The sequence below is a fragment of the Polyodon spathula genome, chromosome 3 (assembly GCF_017654505.1).
Source record: "Polyodon spathula isolate WHYD16114869_AA chromosome 3, ASM1765450v1, whole genome shotgun sequence".
NCBI classification, from domain to species: domain Eukaryota; kingdom Metazoa; phylum Chordata; class Actinopteri; order Acipenseriformes; family Polyodontidae; genus Polyodon; species Polyodon spathula.
In genome coordinates, this window is record NC_054536.1 from 66,880,057 (window position 1) to 66,901,015 (window position 20,959).

Here is a 20,959-nt window from a genome sequence, read left to right on the forward strand (position 1 = left end):
TCAAGTAAATCACCCTGACTTACCTTGACCATGTGCTGAGTGCATGACTTCTTGAATGACATCATGAGGGTTGCACTGCTGACATTGATAGGTGTGAGGACACATTATATGTTTTCACGCCATTTGAGGCACTTCGCTGATTTTATTATTTTTTTATATTATTATTATTATTATTATTATTATTATTATTATTATTATTATTATTATTATTATTATTGTTGTTGTTTTAATTCTCCATTTACACTTATTATCAACAAACATATAATTGATGGTCTTCTCTTATTGGCTGTTGTTTGTGGTAAGATATGATGTAATTGCACAATGGTCTATGGACCTCCTTCTTGGCCTATATCCAAAGAAAGCTGTGATGTCACAGTTTAAATTTAAGCATGTGATATTATTAGCTTCGTGATTTTATAATAGACACGCCTTCCAAAATAAAATCTCACGAGAGTATGTTATAATTGGCAACAGTGGCAAAGATAAGATAAATGGAATTTAATGGAAACTATGAGCAGGTTTTTCCAAAGCAAATTTAACAACCCCCTTACTTTCAAAGACGAACAAAAGCAATACAGAGTTAGGGTTATCTTATTTCCTATTGGTCAGAATATTTATATGTAAATTAGGACGTAGCGTCACTTCCTGATTGAATCAAGCGCCATTTTTCTTTCAGGAGGAGGGTGATGCAGCTTAAATTTAGTGAAGAAAAAAAATACTTATTGTTTGTTGCTATTAGGAACGTCGTTGACATTTGCAAGAGCTGGATACAGATAACCCGTTTCAAGTTGAGTGGTTTTTATGAGCTGCAGTGACACCGGAGGGGCGCGTGTGGGTTTGTGCACATTGCAGCCGAAGACAAGAGAGAGGGCGAGAACGAGCTAGAGAGCTCCCTCTTCCAGAACTAAAAGGTAGGTACAGAATACTGACTGGGGCTTCATTAAAAACAGGCGGGATAGTCACTGTCTGTAACCACTCCATACGGGTTAAAGCACATAATTGATTCGGCTGATTGTGAACGCAACTGTAACATTGTATATTATATAGGCTGCAGTTTATACACTCTCTAGCTGTCATGAACGAGGTTTTGTAAATATTATGTACAGTAATACTAATAATACATACGAGCGGAGTACAAAAGATCACTACCTGCCGGTCTGCTTTGTACCTATAACAAAAAATAACATGTTTATTATTTGTAGTGTTATAGCACCAGTAGTGCGGGTAGGTATTGCAGTGAAAAGTACATATGTTGAAACAAACTTAGTATACTTATGGATTTAAAATGCAAACTGTTATAATTAACGCTGCTTAATGCAAATTGACCCATTTATCGTTTGCTAAACCAAATACGAGTTTTGTCCCAACTGTTTATATTGGACACCAAACAAATCTCGCTTTATTATTATTATTATTATTATTATTATTATTATTATTATTATTATTTATTTCTTGATTAAAAAAAAAAACTTTTTTAAAAATAATTTTTCAGCTTTTTGGGGGGAGGGGGGAATGAGGTAGAATGGCCCTATGACGGAATTAGGGCGCAAGATGCTATAAGCAACACTGAAGAAACACAACTGTTGTAGCCACAGTGAAGGTGAACACAGGTTTTATATTTGCATTTAAAAAAGTACATAGTATTGCTTTTGGATTATTAAGTACAGACTGACTGTTTATAAAAAGAAACACCACATATGGTCGTTTTCCCCATAAATCTGGATACACAAATGAAATGCATCTTGGGATTCACTCTCGACAGTGCAAGTGATATTATGAATGGAATGGATGGGCCCTAGTGTGACGGGTTACAGATAACTAGTAATATAAATTATTATTTGTCGACCTCACAAACAGTCTGACGCATTTAGCCATTATTTCTTCAGTTATAAATTCTATTTTTTTTTTTAAATAGGCTTTATTTCCCGCTCACATTGGTTAGACAGGTGCATTTGTTTTGTAAATTAAAGTACGGTACGTTTTATGTAAATTAGCTGTTGAAATAGTTGTGTTTTTACTGTACAATATTCTTTCAGCTATGTGAGGAATTATTTGTGCAATCGAAGTTCAGAGCTCACTTTAACATGTTGATGCTGTCAAGACATGTTCAATCTGTAGTTTTACTAGGAGTAATAAAAGCAAGATACAAAATGATTGTATTGTATATATGTTTTTAATGACTGATGGCGACTAGTATGTAATACTAGGTCAAATGTGTGTTTTCCAACGCGCTGATAAATGGTCCCCGCCCACCACACACACGCATATTTTCCAGCCATAATTATTACAAAACTGCAAAAGTTTGCATGGTCTATATATCGGGAAGCTTGTTTAATTGGGTTTCAGTGATAATATATGTTGGCAAATACTAGGGACAGGTGGGGGGTGGGTGAACAATGAAAAACTCCCCCAAACAGTGTTCTGTGTACAGATTTGAATATAGTACAGTATTTGATAGAGTACAGTTGTAGTTGGAGACTGGTTAGATTACATTCATAACACAGAAGCATTTCTTGAATGTTTTCTCCTGATAGGAGAGGCAACATGTTTCAGCTTCCTGTGGTTAATTTGGACAAAATCAGAAAATCTAGAAAGAGGGTAAAAGAGGTCTTGTGCGACATAGGACTTCAGAATTGTAAAGAGCTGCTTGAGGTAAGTACAACATGCTCTTTACCACTATTATTAGCATTTTATATATATGTTATGACCATTTTCACTGGAAACAAGACTCTTGATAGATATCATCCTTCAGATCGGTTAGGAAGGTTTTGACCACAGCAGCATTATAAAGTTAGACAGTATTACAGTTAAACCTGGGGCAGTAATATGATGATTTTGATATTCACTTCATTACATGGAAATGGGTTAGCGTGCAGTTCATACAATGCACTGATTTTACTTTCACTTTTCCCATTATGTAAATAGCAATGTATCTAGTGTAGTTACAGTTCCATATTGAACAGTACTGACATCTTGCATAAAAAGAAAAAAATCACACAACTCTATGCTGAACTGCAGTTGAGTAAACATTGATTTTAAGCAGTTAGGGTGGAAAAATCATGCCAAATTATTATAGGTTTTAATTTCTAAAAGGCTTATTCATTTTTAATAAGGGTTTGATCAAGACCCTGAAAATCCTTCTGAATTAGACAGGATGCCAGTATGCAGAGGGACTAGATTAGTCAAGTTCAACTGTACTTGTGAGAGGTGAGGTCTCAAAAAAATAAACTTCTGGAGAAGAATTTAAATAATTTGGTAGAAATGTTTCATGATTTAGACAATAATTTACAGCCCAGATTATATTTGATCAGGTTATACTAACCAGACTGTGCGCAAATATCATCTCGGTTCTGTTTGGAAACATCTTTAAATTGAAGACCAGAGGTAAGGCATTTTTCTTGGCGAGCTAAGAAGCCACACATTGTCTTGTCATGGTTTTCACCAGTGATACAGAACACAGTTGTAGACAAGCAACAAATTATGTAAATGTTGCATTTTTTACTACATTCATTGGCAAAAAAAGGCTAATATTTCCTGCTTTTATGGTTGCACAAAATGGAGGAATGATAATAAGAGAACACCAGGTCACATCATATAGGCTCCTCCTCCTTCTGGGTAGAGTAACCCCCCCCCCCCCCACACACATCATCAAACAGTTATCAGTACTCACATGATTCAAAATTAGCAACCACCAAATGCATAGCCATTTAGTCTACTTGGGTTACGTGGCTGGTAAATTTGTGCCAAAGTTTAGTTTCCACTTTAATTTAATATCATCTCCATTTAATTCCATTCAAATTGGCTGTCTGGATTTCAATGGGTTTCAGTAACAGGCCAGAGAGATGTGATGCTGCAAAATTGCTGTGATTGGCTCGCACTTGCATCATGATTCTGTCTGCAAATCAGAGTGAAGGGGGAGGAGTCCCTGCTCCAAGTAATGAAGGCTGAGAAGCAGTTTTCACAAATATTTTTAAAGGTATAGTTACATTTACAAAAGAGTGTTCCACAACTATTAAATTGTAGTCATTTTCAATTTTAAATGGAAAAGCATGATATACACATTTACATTTTTATCCTCTGGGCTATCTCGGTTGAAAAACGTCATGGCCTATTTTAAACCCACTGGCACTTGAAAACAAAGCAAATAAGATAAAAGCAACATTTTGCTGAGCACATGTAGAATCTAGGAACAGTGTAAAACTGAAGTTGCACAGTGTCATTTTCACACCAAATAGAAGGCATTAAAAACATCTGTTTTCACAATTTTGTTGCTTTACCTTGCTTTGAATAAGACAACATATGGTGTTGAATATTTGTCTTTCAGTGTAAGAGAACTAGCAAAATGCACAACTAAGAAAGGACAGCCACTTTAAATTATTTCCAAACCCAAATACCATTCTGTTTTTGTCTATCTGTATCTCTCACTTCTGTTTTGCAGCTGCATACATGGGATTTCAGAATTGCATATCAGTTAACCTAGTAAATGTAAGATAATTAGGGACATATCTGTCTGTAAGCTGTAATCTGGAAGCCCAATGTATAGGTAGAAACAGTTGTGCAGTTATTGGTGGTCAACAGATAACAACTCCAATAGCACAAGGCTATTTACCATGATGCTGCATCATTGGTTTTTGCTTAGAGGGATAAGCTGCCACATACTGTGCCACCCTCACCACTTCCTGCTGCAAGTGATATTCATTGGGAGATATAATCCACCTGCTAGAGCCAGTACTTTCAGATAACACATAGTTAATGAGCTAAGGTGCTTATATATATAGTTTGATTTCAGAGCTGATTCCGTGTATTTTGTTTCCCTCTTGTTCTTCAGGAAGTCCAAAGCTTTGACGCAGGAGATAAGTACTTCAATAACACAACATGGTGGGATCTCTCAGAAAGCGAGTCACATAGGAGACGGAAGGTATATATATATATATTCCTATATATGTATTTTTAATTATTACACCGTGTAATAACTTTTTTTTTTTTTTGGTTCCTGGGTAGTAAGTGTTATTTCCTAATTGCTTATGCCTCAAAAGTATAGCAAATGGCTATTATTCCCCACAAACATTGCTTTTGTGACCAGGACAGTGATATTTTGAAATTTACCTATTTTCTAGAACATTCCAGATAGATTCAGTGCTGAGTAAACTTGGAGTAACTTCTAGAACTTTCCAGTAATATAAATAGTAGTATAAATACAGGGGCCTTAAGCCCACTAGTTCAGTTTAGTTCCAGCTGCCTAAGTGGATACATATCTGCATTTTTCTGAGATGGCATCAAGAGGCTGCAAGCATCTGGCAGACGCATTTTGTTCTGTCTGCGGCCAGTTTATCAAGACGAGCGAAAAAGTACTCCGTGGAAGCATCTGCTAAGATGTGTGAGGCCTACAAGGCATATTTCGGCATGCCTGTCGGGGATCAAGACAAACCCTGGGCACCTCATTTCACCTGCGAGCACTGCAAAAAAACTCTGGAAGGTAAGATGGACAATTGTTGCTTGGAATTTTATGTTATAAAATTTGTTAATTTTTAAAATTGTAAAAGTTTTTAATTTTAAAATGTTTTACAATTTTCAATGTTATTGAAAAAATATCATATGAAAAATGTTGCGAGAATCTCTTACACATTAGTCATGGGTGAAATAAATGTATTTTTGTAGGATGGTACAGAGGGGAAAAGAGAGCCATGAAGTTCGCTATCCCAAGAATTTGGCAGGAACCCACTGACCACTCAAGCAACTGCTACTTCTGCATGGTGGACCCTTCCAAACGTCGGACTGGCAAGAATGCACCTGCTATCACGTATCCGGACCTTCCTTCATCCATCGCCCCGGTGCCACACTGCCATGAGCTCCCCGTACCCACTCCTCCGGAGAGAGAGCAGCCGTCTTTAGAAGAGAGCAGCAAGTTAGAGAGCGAGGAAGACGTTGTAGATCCAGATGACAATTTCAGAGGTGGAGCTGAGGAGAGAAACCCATACTACCCCAACCAAAAAGACCTCAACGACTTGATTAGAGATCTTGGTCTCACCAAGTCCAATGCCGAGCTTTTGACGTCTAGGCTCAAGCAGTGGAACTTGTTGGATGAAAGTGTGCAAGTCGCAGATCAGAGGAAGCGTCACCAACCTTTTTCCAGCTTCTTCACCCGTCAAGATGGGCTCTGCTTCTGCCACAATGTGACCAGTCTGTTCGAGGCAATCGGAATCGCCTGTAACCAGAATGAGTGGCGCCTCTTCATTGACAGCTCATCCAGGAGCCTCAAAGCCGTGCTGCTCCATAATGGTAACAAGTACCTGTCTCTTCCCCTGGCTCACTCGGTGCACCTCAAAGAGGATTACAACAGCATCAGGACCTTGCTGGACGCCTTGAAGTATGATGAGTACGGCTGGGAGGTCATAGGAGACTTCAAAATGGTGGCATTCCTGATGGGTCTCCAAGGCGGTTTTACCAAGTTTCCCTGCTATCTTTGCCTTTGGGACAGCAGGGACACCAAGGCGCACTACCACAGGTGGGACTGGCCACAGCGGACCGAGTTCTCTGTGGGGAGGTACAACGTCAAGTGGGAGCCACTGGTGGACCCCCGGAAGGTGCTGATGCCACCACTGCACATCAAATTGGGCCTTATGAAACAATTTGTCAGAGCTCTAGATAAGGAGTCGGCAGCCTTCAAGTACCTTCAAGACTTCTTCCCTAAGCTGTCTGAGGAAAAGGTCAAAGCCGATGTCTTCGTCGGACCACAGATAAAGAAGATCCTGGAGTGCAGTGAATTCCCCAAGAAGCTCACTAATAAGGAGAAAGCGGCTTGGAACAGCTTTGTCACAGTGGTTCGGGGCTTCCTGGGCAATCACAAGGCCGAAAACTATGTGGAGCTGGTTGAGACTCTGGTGAAGAACTATGGCACAGTGGGCTGTAGGATGTCCCTCAAAGTCCATATCCTTGATGCTCATCTTGATAAATTCAAGGAGAACATGGGAACGTACTCGGAGGAGCAAGGCGAGCGCTTCCACCAGGATATACTGGACTTTGAACGCCGCTACCAAGGACAGTATAACGAGAACGTGATGGGAGACTACATTTGGGGGCTGATTCGTGAAAGTGATTTACAGTATAATGGTAAATCTCGAAAAACTACTCACTTCTAAATCTTTTGTAGTCATTTTTGTATTACTTTAGTATAAATACATGTTAATTTGGATTCATATGTTGTTTTTTTTCTGACTTTATGTGAACGAAAGACACAAATTTGCCTGTTTTCTCTTTGGAAATAGGTAAATTTCAAAATATCACTGTCCTGGTCACAAAGGCAGTCTGTGGGGAATAATAGCCATTGTCTATACTTGAGGCATAAGCAATTAGGAAATAACATTTACTACCCAGGAACAGAAATTGTGTTACGTAGTGTTGTTATTGATGTACTTCCAGGTTGTCCTTTTTCATAAGTGGTTGAAATGCCAAAATTATGTAACTGTAACCTTTCCAAATGGTAAAACAAAATATTATAAATTGCCTGTGTAGACACGGGAATTACATTTCATTTGAAGTGGTGGGGCCTATGTGTGTGAATTTTTTGCACTGAAAACCCCTGCCAAACACAAATGACACGCAGTAACTAAAGTAATATGTAACAACATGTTCTCATTGTTTTATATGCGATATTTAAGCATGAGGGGAACTTGCATCAGTTTGCAACCTCCTCCTCCCCACCTCGTCATCACCACTAGGATTACTGATCTATCATAAACCATCCAAGCTTGAAACCTCTAAATTTAGGGTAATGAATACCAGACACTTCACTTTGACTTCCCATATTGGGCTCATGTGACTTTTTGCATTGAAGATGAAGCCCTAAGCCTTCAAGATACTAGATTCATACACAGTATATAGCTGTACTCTGTTCTCTTTTTCAAGTTTGACCGTGGGTATTGTACAAGAAAAATTAATCCTTCTTTGCCAGTTTCATATTTTCTGGGTTATATAAACCCTGCATTTGAAATGAGTTGCTGATCATGACATCTGACCTAATATGGTAAAATTTGACCTATTGGTTTTTGGTACACAACTCCCATTTACTGGTGTCCAGTAAAATAAAAATCCTTCCACTGCCACATTGTTATTTAGCCAAGGCACTTTACAAGTTTAAACAAAATGGTACAATCAAGAAAAATGGATGAAAAATAATGTAAATTTATTGGGCTAGGTTGGGGACCTCTGGCTAGATCAGTGATACCAACTTTGACATTGTGTCTTTATAGACAGTACTGGTGTATTGTCAGGTTTCCATTACCGGTAGTGTCCAGTAGAAATTAACCATTTCAGTGCCACATTGTTTTAACATCAGTTTTAATCCAGGGGATAGTCTCACCTCTGGCTAATTGTTTAAATATTTTAAAGAAACTAAAAACAAAATTGGTTTGAACCAGTGACCTTCTTCTGGTTACAAGCCCTGGACTTTAACCACGAGAGAGAGAGAGAGAGAATATCTTTCCCTCTCTCGCTCACGGACACAATAGCAAAACCAGGACTATTAACAATTTTACTTAACTGACTGGGACAATAAATTGAGGCTGAAACTGACAATCCCAGTTTTCACAGGATGTCAGGTAACTAATGTAGTTCACAAAGACATTTTTTTTTACTCTACTTTTTTCCTCAGAATATGAACTAAACTATGTGCAAAATGTTTACTTCCGAGTCAGTTACCTTATCGTTTGTTTCCTAAGTGCAAAAGGACAGTCCAGCAGTGGTACACTTTGATGTTTAGCAAGTGAACCACTTGTTTGCCAAACGGACAAAGAGCACCTCTTTAGGTTGATTCGGTACGGATAGTTTCCCAAGCAGACTTTGTTGTTCACACTTCACACCAAACATACCAAACCCTCTAAACGGACCCAGTTTGGTGTAGTGACTTTGGTATACAATTTATTTATATATAAATTAGTCTCTAGGCGCACTGTTTAAGAACGTCCAAATGTTGATAACTGTGACATACCATAATAGTTTGGTGAGATCATGTAGAACTCTGATTCCCTTGACAATAATTGACATCCACACAACTTGTCAGAAACATAAAACAATCGTTTATTTAAGGGAAAAAAGGGGTGCACAACTAATATTACAGAAAGGAAAGTCTGTTGGTTAGAGAGATGCATGAATAGTAATATGCAGTTAATTGATACCATAGTCAAACTATTACAACGACCATAACATAATTTGCATACATGGTTAATATACTAATACTGAATATGTCTTATCACAGTGTCTACTTTGCATTAGTATTTTCAATACCCGTTTTTCGTTGTAATCGATCATGTAAATATGCACGAGAATTAATTCAACTTCCCATTCAAAACAGAATCCAACATTCCAGTACCTAATTTAGCAAATTAGTTTTACCATATTAATTTAGTTTAGACGTGATGTACCAAACTAATAACATGTTATCAACCTCAGTTGATTATATATTCAAATTAACTCAAACAGGGCAATGATGAAATTCTCTGCATTTACGAGCCAACTCCTTTTGAGTTGCACATTTCAAACAAACATAATACATTTCTTACACACTCTAAAACAGGAAGTTATATTTTATTTCTAGAACAGTTTCCACTTAACTTGATAGCATTTGCTTCAGTTACTTTCTTGAGTCATAAAGTATTTAATATTAGACATGCTGAATACTTATCGATTTCCATATACAGACGTCAATCTGTGTCGATGAATACTGCAGCTTTCCAGATCTGTAGTTCCAATTTAGACTGTATTTTGCAGTACGCATTGTGTTGCGTAGGCTCGCAATAACCAATAGTTCCTTTTCAAATGGAGATCAGCTTGTTGATCTCCAAGGCTTTCAACATTATCTTTGTTGTTGGCAGTTTTACCCACTGGGAATAGTTCCTTTGATCACAGAAACAGTTATGTTGATCAGAGAAAATTGAAGAGTTATAGTTTGTAAAAGTGTTCGTGTCAATTTTTCTGTACGGCTTTGCTTCGGTTCGTTTCGTGCAGATACATGGAAACAAAGACCCGCTTTCCAATTAATGCAGTAACCTGTCACTGATCCACTCTCTCGTAGGACAGACAGCAGGGCTCTTCCTCAGAAGATGATTCTAGCCATTATTCAGAACATTGGTTCTTCCTTGTTCTTCTGTGAATTCAAGCACGCATGGCTCTGCAACTTTGTTCACAGCAGCGTAGCATCCATTTTGTCCCTCCAAACTCCAAGTCAACTCTAGCGGGAGGACACTACTTGTGCACACTTCCTTTGCGGTCAACACGCATTTATGGGCAGCATGACTGGAAGAAAGCAGCACACAGCAGAAGCTCTCCATGCAGCAGAAGCTCACTCCACTTTGAAAGTCAGCGGGTTTTGTGATTCTTTCTTCAACCATGTGATTGCCTAGTCTGGTTATTTTGGGCAGTGTCTGAGTCCACGTGAAGTGTCTTTCATTGGTTGTTCTCGTACCGATGTGGCCTTGTTCTCCATTGGTCCTCTATTTCGCCCCATGTCGGCTGGATTTACATCGAGGACTGTTTCTCATCTTAGTGTCAAGGTACTCGGAATTGTCTGGAAGTTGCCCTCAGCAAAATACTACTGGCGCCGAAATGGCTCATTCAGTGATAGGTAGAGATAAAACTCTTGTCCAGCAGTTAGTTTATGACTCTTTCTAAAAACATTCTTTGTCAGTGGGGGAGTTGGAGACCAGAAACCAAGAAGACACAGAAAATTATTTAAGACTCCCCCCTGTATATTCCAATTCTGTTATTTTCATGCACAGAATGATATGATGATCTCCCTCTGATGCTACATTGGACACACACCAAGACGGGATCAATTCTGGAAAGTCTTTTCTGATCAATTGATAATGGAAATATTAATAAATTCATAAGATATTTGAGGAATCTGATTATGCAACACTGCTGAAAACTTTACAAACTAAGTCCCATTTGAATATTACAACTAATGGTGTTTTTTTTAAGATTGAGATGCAATAAAGTGATCATTTTAAAAAGTATTCATTAATAAAGTGCTATTTCTAACAAAAAAAAAAGCAGTACACGCAGGGTTAATCTCCCCAGGCCTTTTCGGCCGGGTAGGCCACCCGGCTAAGTGGCTGTTGCTGCCCAGCTGAAAAACCCTGAGCTGCCCATCTAGCAGATGCTACTGTACCTTTAATGATAAGGATTGATTGCGCTGCTAGTGGACTAGATCACTTGTGCCTGCTGGGTGAAAAAAAAAAAACCCTTGGAAACACATGACAGCTGTGTACGTCTTGACACTACATTTTAAGGACTTTGAGAGGCTGAAATATGAATGACTGCTAAAAAAAATCTTTTTTTTTTTTTTTTTTTTTTTAAGTAAAAATAGTGGATGAATGTGGAAATTATCAAATTGAAGTGGATGAGAAAAAAGAATGTAGAAAGTGAAAGAGCAACGTGTAGTAAGTGAATTGAAGAACCGCAAGAGGGCCCAGCTTGTAAATAGTTTTTGGTTTGTGTGTTGGTGGTGGTGGTTGGCAGGGATGGGGTTAATTCCTATCCCTGCCAAATACATGTGAAAGTGTGGCTGTCCCCAAATTAGATAATTGTTGCTAACTGGGGAAACTTACCAAAAGTGAGTTAGATGCACCTGGTATTTTTTTCTCGAAAGCCCTATTCATTACGAACGAGGTGCACCACATGATGGTAGTATCAAGTTGAGCCCAGGGTGATTTTTTCATTTCTTTAGGTTGATCTCTGCCAGGTCACAGCTCAAAGGAGAAGCATTTCTGAGCTCATACGGCCTGAAAACCCCCAGGTTACTTTTTCTAGCAAAATCTGAGATGGTCAGGCAACAAAATACCCCATTTCTGGTTGAGTTGGCATGGAATGACCCAAATCCAACCCAAAGGCACCAAGGAGATTTCATACTCCATTAATTAAACAACAAAAAAAAAAATACCGAGCTTATTATGTTGATTACATTTGTATTCAAACAAACACAAATCGGTGGTTTCAGAGTGATTCACACACCAATTGTTATAAAAATAAAATGGCATGAAAAAAATCCAATTTTTAAAACAACAAACTTTCATAATGAACAAATACAAAGGATAATTTGGCAAAAAAAATATTCAGGGTATTTTTACTAAACTCTGTCACGCACCACTGACTCCTACATAGATTAGACTAGATTTTTAGATACAGCCTTAGTGATACAACAGCACAAATAAGCAATGGCAGTGAAGGGAAAATTAAAAATAGATTTTCAGGTAAACGGGCTAAAGATTTACCCATGGCTGGAGTTTAGTAATGATACTAAACATCAATTGAGTTACTCTGTCTGCAGTGTCTGCGCAACTGTAGTTTGCCAACAGCTGTTACAAAACTTGTACACGGCTTTGAAAAAAAAAATTTGAAATAGAACCTTTCAGGCAATGGAGCGTGCTCTGCATCACAATGATGAACAGCTGGATGTATGTAATGCTATCAGGGTTTTCAATTTGTTTTAAGGTAAGGTATGTGGCACTTACAATGTAGTAGGGGGCACTGATCTCATTGTGGCGCGTAGGGCTGGTGGGGGAGTGTAGGTGGGTGTTGTGTCGTCCCCCCCCCCCCCCCCCCCCCCCTCCCTATTTTTGAAAAAAGGGATTAAAATGGTGTATTCTGGCACAATTTTGGATGGTTTAAGCATGTGCTAGACCAGTAGTGGTCTGCTTGTAGTGTCTGACAAAATGCTCCAATAGTGCAATGAAGGAATTTTATTTCTGCACTGCTCACAGCAAGATCAACAAGAAGAAAAATGTACTTTTGGAGCATCAAGGCCCCTGCAATACAAGACTAGTGAAAATGTGTGTAGGATTGGTGACTGCATCTTTTAATTTTGCACAGTTGTAATATGGAAACAGCATGCTGCAGCTCCCATGCTTAGCATTAGCTAAGTCCTGATCTGACAGCATGTAACACAGACAGTTGTTATTACATGTTACCGTTTACTTTTTAGTAAAAACAAGTTTAAATTGCAGCATGTTCTTTGTTATTTTCAATATTAAATACACCACATCAAGCACTTCATCATTTTCATTAGCACAAACTGAGAGCTAAATTTTGTTAATTTAAGTCAAGTAAGCTGCAGTACATTTCATTTAATTCGCTAAATGTTTTATTTTTTTTTTCTCAGCAGTACACTTCCTAATTACAGTCGCAAGTATTTTTTCTGTTTTCATCTTTCTGGTCGGTTTGAGAAATACATATTTTCCCTTCAACGGCTGACCGTGCTTTAGTACAAAACTCACGCTACATTATTTATGGTAAATTTATCTTAAATGACCGTGCTTGCTGCTTTGGATGAAGAGCTATTATCAGGTCATCATCTAACTAGGGAATCTGCTGCGCAGTTAAACAACGAAAAACTCCTGATGGTAAACAACGTTGTGGCTGCTGGTGAAAGAGAACGTAGGTTTATTGGAATTAACAAAAAAACAAGCCAAAAAAAACAAAAACGCTTTCAGCTTGGTACTGTAGCCTTTTCACTTCCGTTTTTGTTTAAATATTTTAGTTACAATGTGTATTGCACCATTGCCTTTTTAAAGTATTGTAATTTTAAGCCCATTCTGTCACAATTCAATTTAATTCTGTCTAAGCTTGTCCTTTCTGCAGTATTTGACAAGTTCACTAATTGTTGTTATTATTATTATTATTATTAGTTGTCTGGGACATCAATTTCTTACCCGAACATTAGGTCAACCCTAGAACACTTCGCTGCTGCTTTAGACAGCTCTTCCTCCTTTCTTTTCAAATGTTTTTGAGTTGGCATTTTTTTTTTTTTGGGGCTCTTTTTTTTTTAATTTGAGAGGCATTGCGGCAAGCAGCTGGGACACTGTGGCAGTTGGTGGTGCTGGTGGTTATTTTTCTCCCTGCCAGTTTAGGTCATTCTTTGTATTGGCCATCGTTGAGGGGTATTCCAAAAACGTGTTTTAAATAAAACATTTCAGGTTCAAGATTCAAAGAGTGTTTTTGTTTTAGTTTTTTTACATAATAAAGTTAAAAGAAATTCAGCATGATTCTGAAAAAAGCCCAAATCAATGTTAGATATAGCAGTGGTGAGGGACATATGTCAAGGGATTTAGAAAATTACTAAATGACGTCTTTTAAGATTTATGAACTCTAAGGGTATGTGCATTACATCCTTTATGGGTTTTACAGAGCAACATAGATTAGTCATTTTATTCTATCAACGAAAACAGTCCTCCAATAACTTGCAGACTTTCAAAGATTTGTTTCAAAGCATTTTTCTTTCCAAGCCTGGGTTATCATTTTCTTCAGTTACTGATGGTCTTTGCTGACCTCTAAATGTTTGTTACAGAATGAAAAATAATACCTAACTGACTTGGAAACTCCCTGAAACAAAATAACAAACCCACACTGTAGACCAAGTCTGAATCGGTGGGAATGGAAAGCACCAGTTAGCGGTGGGTGGGGTGTTTTTTCTTGGGTTTCGGGACAAAAAACTGTACAATAAGCTATTTAGTGACTGGCGGATGTCCAGTGACCAAACTGATACAATTTTAATTCTCACATTTGGTTGGTCTCACATTTTATTGATTCACAAGGAATGTGAATAATTAGGATATGGTGGCTTAAGACTTAAAGGAAAATAAACACAGAAGAATTCAAGCCACACTTTATAAAGTATGAAAACAATGTGCGCCGTAATCGAATATCTTGTGCTTGTGCTGGCGTTGGTTTCAGGATGCAATGAATCAACAAGTACCTGAAAAGCAGACACAGGCATTGAAATTTGCAAAGGATTTAACCTTCAGTTGTCCATTTATTCAGCGTGTGTTAGGCATGTCAGGTCCAATTTACACTGAACAAAAATATAAATGCAACATGTAAAGTGTTGGTCCCATGTTTCATCAGCTGAAATACAAGAGTCCAGAAATTTTCCATACATACAAAAAGCTTATTTCTCTCAAATTTTGTGCACAAATTTATTTACATCCCTGTTAGTGAGTATTTCTCCTTTGTCAAGATAATCCATCCACCTGACAGGTGTGGCATATCAAGAAGCTGATTAAACAGCATGATCATTACACAGGTACACCTTGTGCTGGGGACAATAAAAGGCCACTCTAAAATGTGTAGTTTTGTCACACAACATAATGAAAGGAGTTACAATACAAAACAGATGTCTCAAGTTTTGAGGGAGCGTGCATTTGGCATACTGACTGTCCGCCACAGCTGTTGCCAGAGAATTGAATGTTCATTTCTCTACCATAAGCGGCCTCCAGCATCGTTTTAGAGAATTTGGCAGTACGTCCAACCGGCTTCACAACCACAGATCACGTGTAACGATGCAAGCCCAGGACCTCCACATCCAGCTTCTTCTTCTGCGGGATCGTCGTGAGACCAGCCACTCGGACAGCTGATGAAACTGTCGGTTTGCACAACCTAAGAATTTCTGCACAAACTGTCAGAAACCATCTCAGGGAAGCTGATCTGCGTGCTCGCCGTCCTCACCAAGGTCTTGACCTGACTGCAGTTCAGTGTCGTAACCGACTTCAGTGGGCAAAAGCTCACCTTCGATGGCCAATGGCATGCTGGTGAAGTGTGCTCTTTACGGATGAATCCCGGTTTTAACTGTACTGGGCAGATGGCAGACAGCGTGTATGGCGTCGTGTGGGCGAGCGGTTTGCTGATGTCAATGAGTGCCCCATGGTGGTGGTGGGGTTATGGTATGGGCAGGCATAAGCTACGGACAACGAACACAATTCTATTTTATCAATGGCAATTTGAATGCACAGAGATACCGTGATAAGATCCTGAGGCCCATTGTCGTGCCATTCATCTGCCACCATGGTAATGTACGGCCCCATGTCACAAGGATCTGTACGCAATTCCCGGAAGCTGAAAATGTCCCAGTTCTTCCATGGCTTGCATACTCCCCAGACATGTCACCCATTCAGCATGTTTGGGATGCTCTGGATCGACGTGTACGACAGCGTGTTCCAGTTCCTGCCAATATCCAGCAACTTCGCACAGCCATTGAAGAGGAGTGGGACAACATTCCACAGGCCACAATCAACAGCCTGATCAACTCGGTGTGAAGGAGATGTGTCGTGCTGCACAAGGCAAATGGTGGTCACACGAGATACTGACTTGTTTTCTGATCCATGCCCCTACCTTTTTTTATCAAGGTATCTGTGACCAACAGATGCATATCTGTATTCCCAGTCATGCGAAATCCATAGATTAGGGCCTAAAGAATTTATTTCAATTGACTGATTTCCTTATATGAACTGTAACTCAGTAAAATCTTTGAAATTGTTGCATGTTGCGTTTGTAGTTTGTCCAGTGTAGTTGGGGTTTTGTTTTGATTTCTCTTATTTCTTTAATAAAAATGGCACCCAACTGCTGTTTTATAATCGTAGACGTTAAAACATGAACATATCGTTTACTTGTTGCATTTACTTCAGAAAATTGAATACAAATAATAAAGTATTATATTGTGTGCTTGACAGCAATTTATACATTTGTTTTAAAACAGTGTTGGGTGTCTGCCGGACTTTTCTGAAAGCCTCAGTTTATTTTCAGTAACATACTTCGTAACCCTGTCTCACAACTGGGTACACAAGCCACGTATGCATAGTATTGTAAGAGTTATTAACCTCTGCACAGCTATTAACCGCCATGCCCTACTTGTTCAACTCTCTTCATTATACGTACGCACCCACAGTGCATCTACCGCATTGGGAGATGAGTTTGACATCGGTTTCTGAATAGCCCCAAACGTTAAAGGTGCTGAGCTAGGATTAACATCCTCGGGCCTTTAAACCACAAGCCATGGCAATACTATTGATATTAATATTATAACTTTTATCTGTACTGTACAGTAGAAAGAAATGTAGCCTACGCAATGTCAACTACAACAACTTTTGTTAAATTCTTATTTTAAGCACACAATGCTTAAAAATGCAGCACAATTAAATTGTTCATTTAACCAAAAAAAAATAAGTCATAAACATATTACATTTCCGGTTACAAAATTCAGTCAAGCTTGAATTTGTTACTTAACAAAAGATGGCACAATAATCAATTTCTGTTTCAAATTGTCACTGTTTTATAAACATTCTAAAAACATGGGGGTAAACAGAGGCTGTATTTTAACTAGACTTTATGTAAGTACCCATTCTATGAAATTCTGTGATTTTCTCAGTAATGTTCAGTTACAGGTGGTGTGTAGCAGAAATTATCCATTTCACTGCCACATTGTTTTCACCTCTGTACATATCCATGCTACGGAGCTGTTTTATATCCATTTTACTTCATCTTTCTAAACCATTCAAATAGTCTTTACAAATCATATCATAGGTGATGCCACCTGAATGCTTTGTTTCTGTTTACAAAAACTCCTATTTCTAGTTTTAAAATATGTAGTCCTTTTAAGGTTCTCCATGGAGGACAAAAGCTTTTTGGACCCTCAAATACTTAGATAAGATACTGTGTCAATGATACTAATGCTTAACTTTTTCATATCTTTCAGCCAAGGTACCGCACCAAGACATTCTGCTGCAGCCAGTGCAAGTTTTGTACAAAAACATTGTACTCCTACAGAGCCCACGTACTGCGTTGTCATGAGGAGGAGGAGGACCTTGAAACTCTGGCCGGATGCCCCGTCTGTCCATTCACTTCCCATCCTAAAGTCATCAATCAGCACTTCAGGATCTTTCATACTATGCCACGGAAGAACCTGACATCACAGTCTGTACCCAGTTCTGACTCGACGCCTGTAAATGCTGTGGATAGATTCTCCTGTCGTAAATGCTTCTTTCAAGACTCTTTGTATTACTGTATGAAAAAGCACATTTTAGTGTCTCATTATCCTACCTTATTGAACAGTTACTATGGGCAGCGGTCAGAAAATGAAATGAATGCCTGTAGAGAAAGTGGAATACACCCTATCAAATTTTACTGTAAAATTTGCAATTTGCCTGCTGACAGCTCAGAGGCTTTGCTGTATCACATCTTAACATCCGAAAAGCACAGAGAACTGGAGGTTCACTTAAAAGCCTTGATTCATGAAAACACAAAAACAGGGAAAAGAAACCAGATGAGGGTCCCACAGATAGCCCCTAAGGTGAAAGTGTCTCATCAGGTTCTGAAACTGTCCATGTTGCCTGGAACCAGTGGACAACAGCAACAACAACAACAGCAGCAGCAGCAGCAGCAGATGAAAATTGTTTCACTTCAGCAGAATAAACTATCTCAAGTCATGGGGCCTCCCAGACCTCCTGCAAACACCGCAGGGGCTGCTGCTATTACAAAAGCTCGGCTTCCAAGCCCTCCTGTTTCTCTTGCAAACCCAGTCCACACACCTGTGGGTCAACCAGCAATCCATACGGTCCCTGGAGGTGCAGCAACTCTAATACGTGCTCCGGGCAGCACTCAAGCCTTCTACCCAGGGGGTTCAACATCTGCACTCATACAGATGGCTACAGCAGCTGCTAGGAGCTCACTGCCTTCCACCTCATCCGTCACAATCAATTCTCTGCCTTCTAGAAGGACAACCGCTACCTTACCTGCCCCAGCCCGGGTTGTGACATCATTGGTACAGGCCTCTAGCCGCTCCGGGCCCACTACTATCAGTTCTTCCAAGCAAAATGTCTCATTTCAGCAGCAACAGCGCCTCACTGTGGTACAGGCAGCCGTTCCGCTTAACAAACTGGGGTTACGAGCACCAGGTACTCAGCCCCTCCTTGTTTCCTCACAAAGACTGAACCAAGCCATTTCAGCTGTCAACCAACCTAAAGGTGCTATGCTGGCCTCACAGTCTCTCTTCAGTCAGTTGATTCCAACAGGCAATAAAGTGAATGGCTTACCCACCTACACTTTGGCACCAGTTCAGGTGACAATGCCAGTGCAGTCTGGAAGTGTGCAGAACCTTTCAACGTTGCCAGTGTCAGTGCAAATCCCCCAAGGAAATACAGTTTCAAAGCTCCAGACAACTAAGCCCGTTCAGACAGTCCCCTGCCAGCCTAATACAAACTCCAAACAGGCTAAACAGTGGATAAGTTGCCCTGTGTGCAACGAGCTGTTTCCCTCCAATGTGTACCAAGTCCACATTAGAGTAGCTCATAAAGAGGCTCCTACCAATAGCAGTAATGCGCCGCATAGGCTTGCAGCCCGGGCACCATTTATGAAGAAGATTAAAGAAAAAACCCTCAAATGCCTGCTCTGCAAAACTTTAATTTCTGAAAAAGGACTTTTTGAACATGTGTTGCATGGCTTGAACTGCCTGTACTGTCCTGCAATGTTCAACTCTGTTAAACAGTTAGTGGAGCACACAAATTCTGAGCACAATACTAAACAAAAAGCAAATAGTGATTTCATGAATAAGGAATATCAGCTTTACACTGATGACCATGGGGAACTTGTATTTCCTTATTTTGACTTGCACACTACTGCATCCAGTGAACAAGTGGGGGACAAAGAAGTTCACCTAGCCCTTGTCACAGGAACACTGGAGGTCATCTACATTAAGGTGCATATCGAGGCTGTTCGGTCAGTTTGCAGAGTAACTCAGAAAGCCCAGACTAAAGATTGCCCTTTTTGTCCAGAGAAGTTTGAGACCTCCGAGGGATATGAACTGCATCTGAAGGTGAAACACCACATAATGCCTACAATCCACACCATTTTAAAAACTCCAGCTTTCAAATGCATCTATTGCTGTGGTGTGTACACAGGAAAAACTACGGCAAAAGCAATATCTGTCCACGTGCTGCGCTGTAGGTGTGCTCCCAAGAACACCAAGGATTTAGAAAGAACATTCAATCCAGACTGCACCATTCCAACAGTCGTGTCTGTGAACGGAGGATCCCAGAGGATAGTCATAGTGCCAATGAAACAGGATGCTCAGGTGACTTCCAATTCCCAGGCAGACAATCCTGCCTTTCAGAGTAATCTAAGGCTTGAAGTGGCAACGAGAGACTCTGCAGATGTTAGTGTGAGGGAAAGAGAACTTACAGCTACGAAAAGGAAGAGGATTGACTCAGATGGTGGTGCCCTGTCTTCTGCACTGGAGGAGCCTCTAGTATGTCTTGAACTTGACCCCACTGGCTTTGAAATGCGTGCCTATGAGGACCGGAAAGAGTTCCTCAATAACTATTTCAACAAAAAGCCGTACCTGTCCAAAAATGAGACTGAGGTGCTTGCATCCCGCTTGTGGATTAATAAGACTGATGTGGCTTGCCACTTTGGTTCCAAACGTACCAGATGCTTGAAAACAATCCAAAAAACCAAGGCAGTTGTGCTGTTAGGATTTAATTTGCGTGTGATTTTAAGGAAGTAAAAACACTTGACCTATAGACTGCTGAACGAAGAATGATGGAACTTGAAATTAAGGATCCTAAATTCCTTCCACCCTCCTTTATATATATATATATATATATATATATATATATATATATATATAAAACTGCCAGTACTATTTGTATTGCTTTTTAAATATACAGCTAAAACAAGTTACCCAAAGCAAAACTGCTAATATGTATTTTGTAGCAAATGCACTGAGGACAGCAGTGCTGACCAGAAATGATCAAAACAACAAGGACTAATGTTGACAAACCTGGGAACTGACTGTTAAATCACAATTGATTCTCATTCTGATAATGCTGATGTCTTGCTCACCAGGACAAGTTTAAAGTTATTTGCTCTGTGAAAACTGAATGCACACACAGCACATTAAAGTACTAATACACTAGCAGACCTTTTTATTTATTTTTTTATTATTATAAAGTGGGCTATGGTGTGTGTGTGTTGTGTTTGGCAAAGATCAGACTAATTATCCCCCTATTTTCTATTTATGTACATTTCATACAGTTCTAATCCACTTCAAGACAATGGCTTGTTAGTGGTTTTCTTTTTTTTATTGAGCGGTGGCCCATGTTATGCAGTATAATTCTGCAATTTTCTCTTGTTCCTTTAA

At 39.3% G+C, this 20,959-nt stretch overlaps 1 protein-coding gene across 1 annotated transcript; it reads left to right on the top strand.

Annotated features, from left to right (window-relative positions):
• The first annotated feature begins 643 nt into the window (after positions 1–643).
• LOC121309246 (activity-dependent neuroprotector homeobox protein 2-like) lies at positions 644–20,323 on the top strand. Its single transcript, XM_041242142.1, has 4 exons — positions 644–911; positions 2,535–2,652; positions 4,829–4,918; positions 17,519–20,323. The coding sequence occupies exons 2-4, from the start codon at positions 2,545–2,547 to the stop codon at positions 20,321–20,323; spliced, it is 3,003 nt and encodes a 1,000-aa protein (XP_041098076.1). The 5' UTR covers positions 644–911; positions 2,535–2,544.
• The last annotated feature ends 636 nt before the right edge of the window (positions 20,324–20,959 follow it).

Bases quoted from the DNA above. Each gene is read 5' to 3' on its own strand.
- LOC121309246 (XM_041242142.1), top strand. From the start codon at position 2,545: ATGTTTCAGCTTCCTGTGGTTAATTTGGACAAAATCAGAAAATCTAGA. The intron at 2,653-4,828 runs GTAAGTACAACA...CTTGTTCTTCAG, and splicing joins ATTGTAAAGAGCTGCTTGAG to GAAGTCCAAAGCTTTGACGC. The intron at 4,919-17,518 runs GTATATATATAT...CATATCTTTCAG, and splicing joins AGTCACATAGGAGACGGAAG to CCAAGGTACCGCACCAAGAC.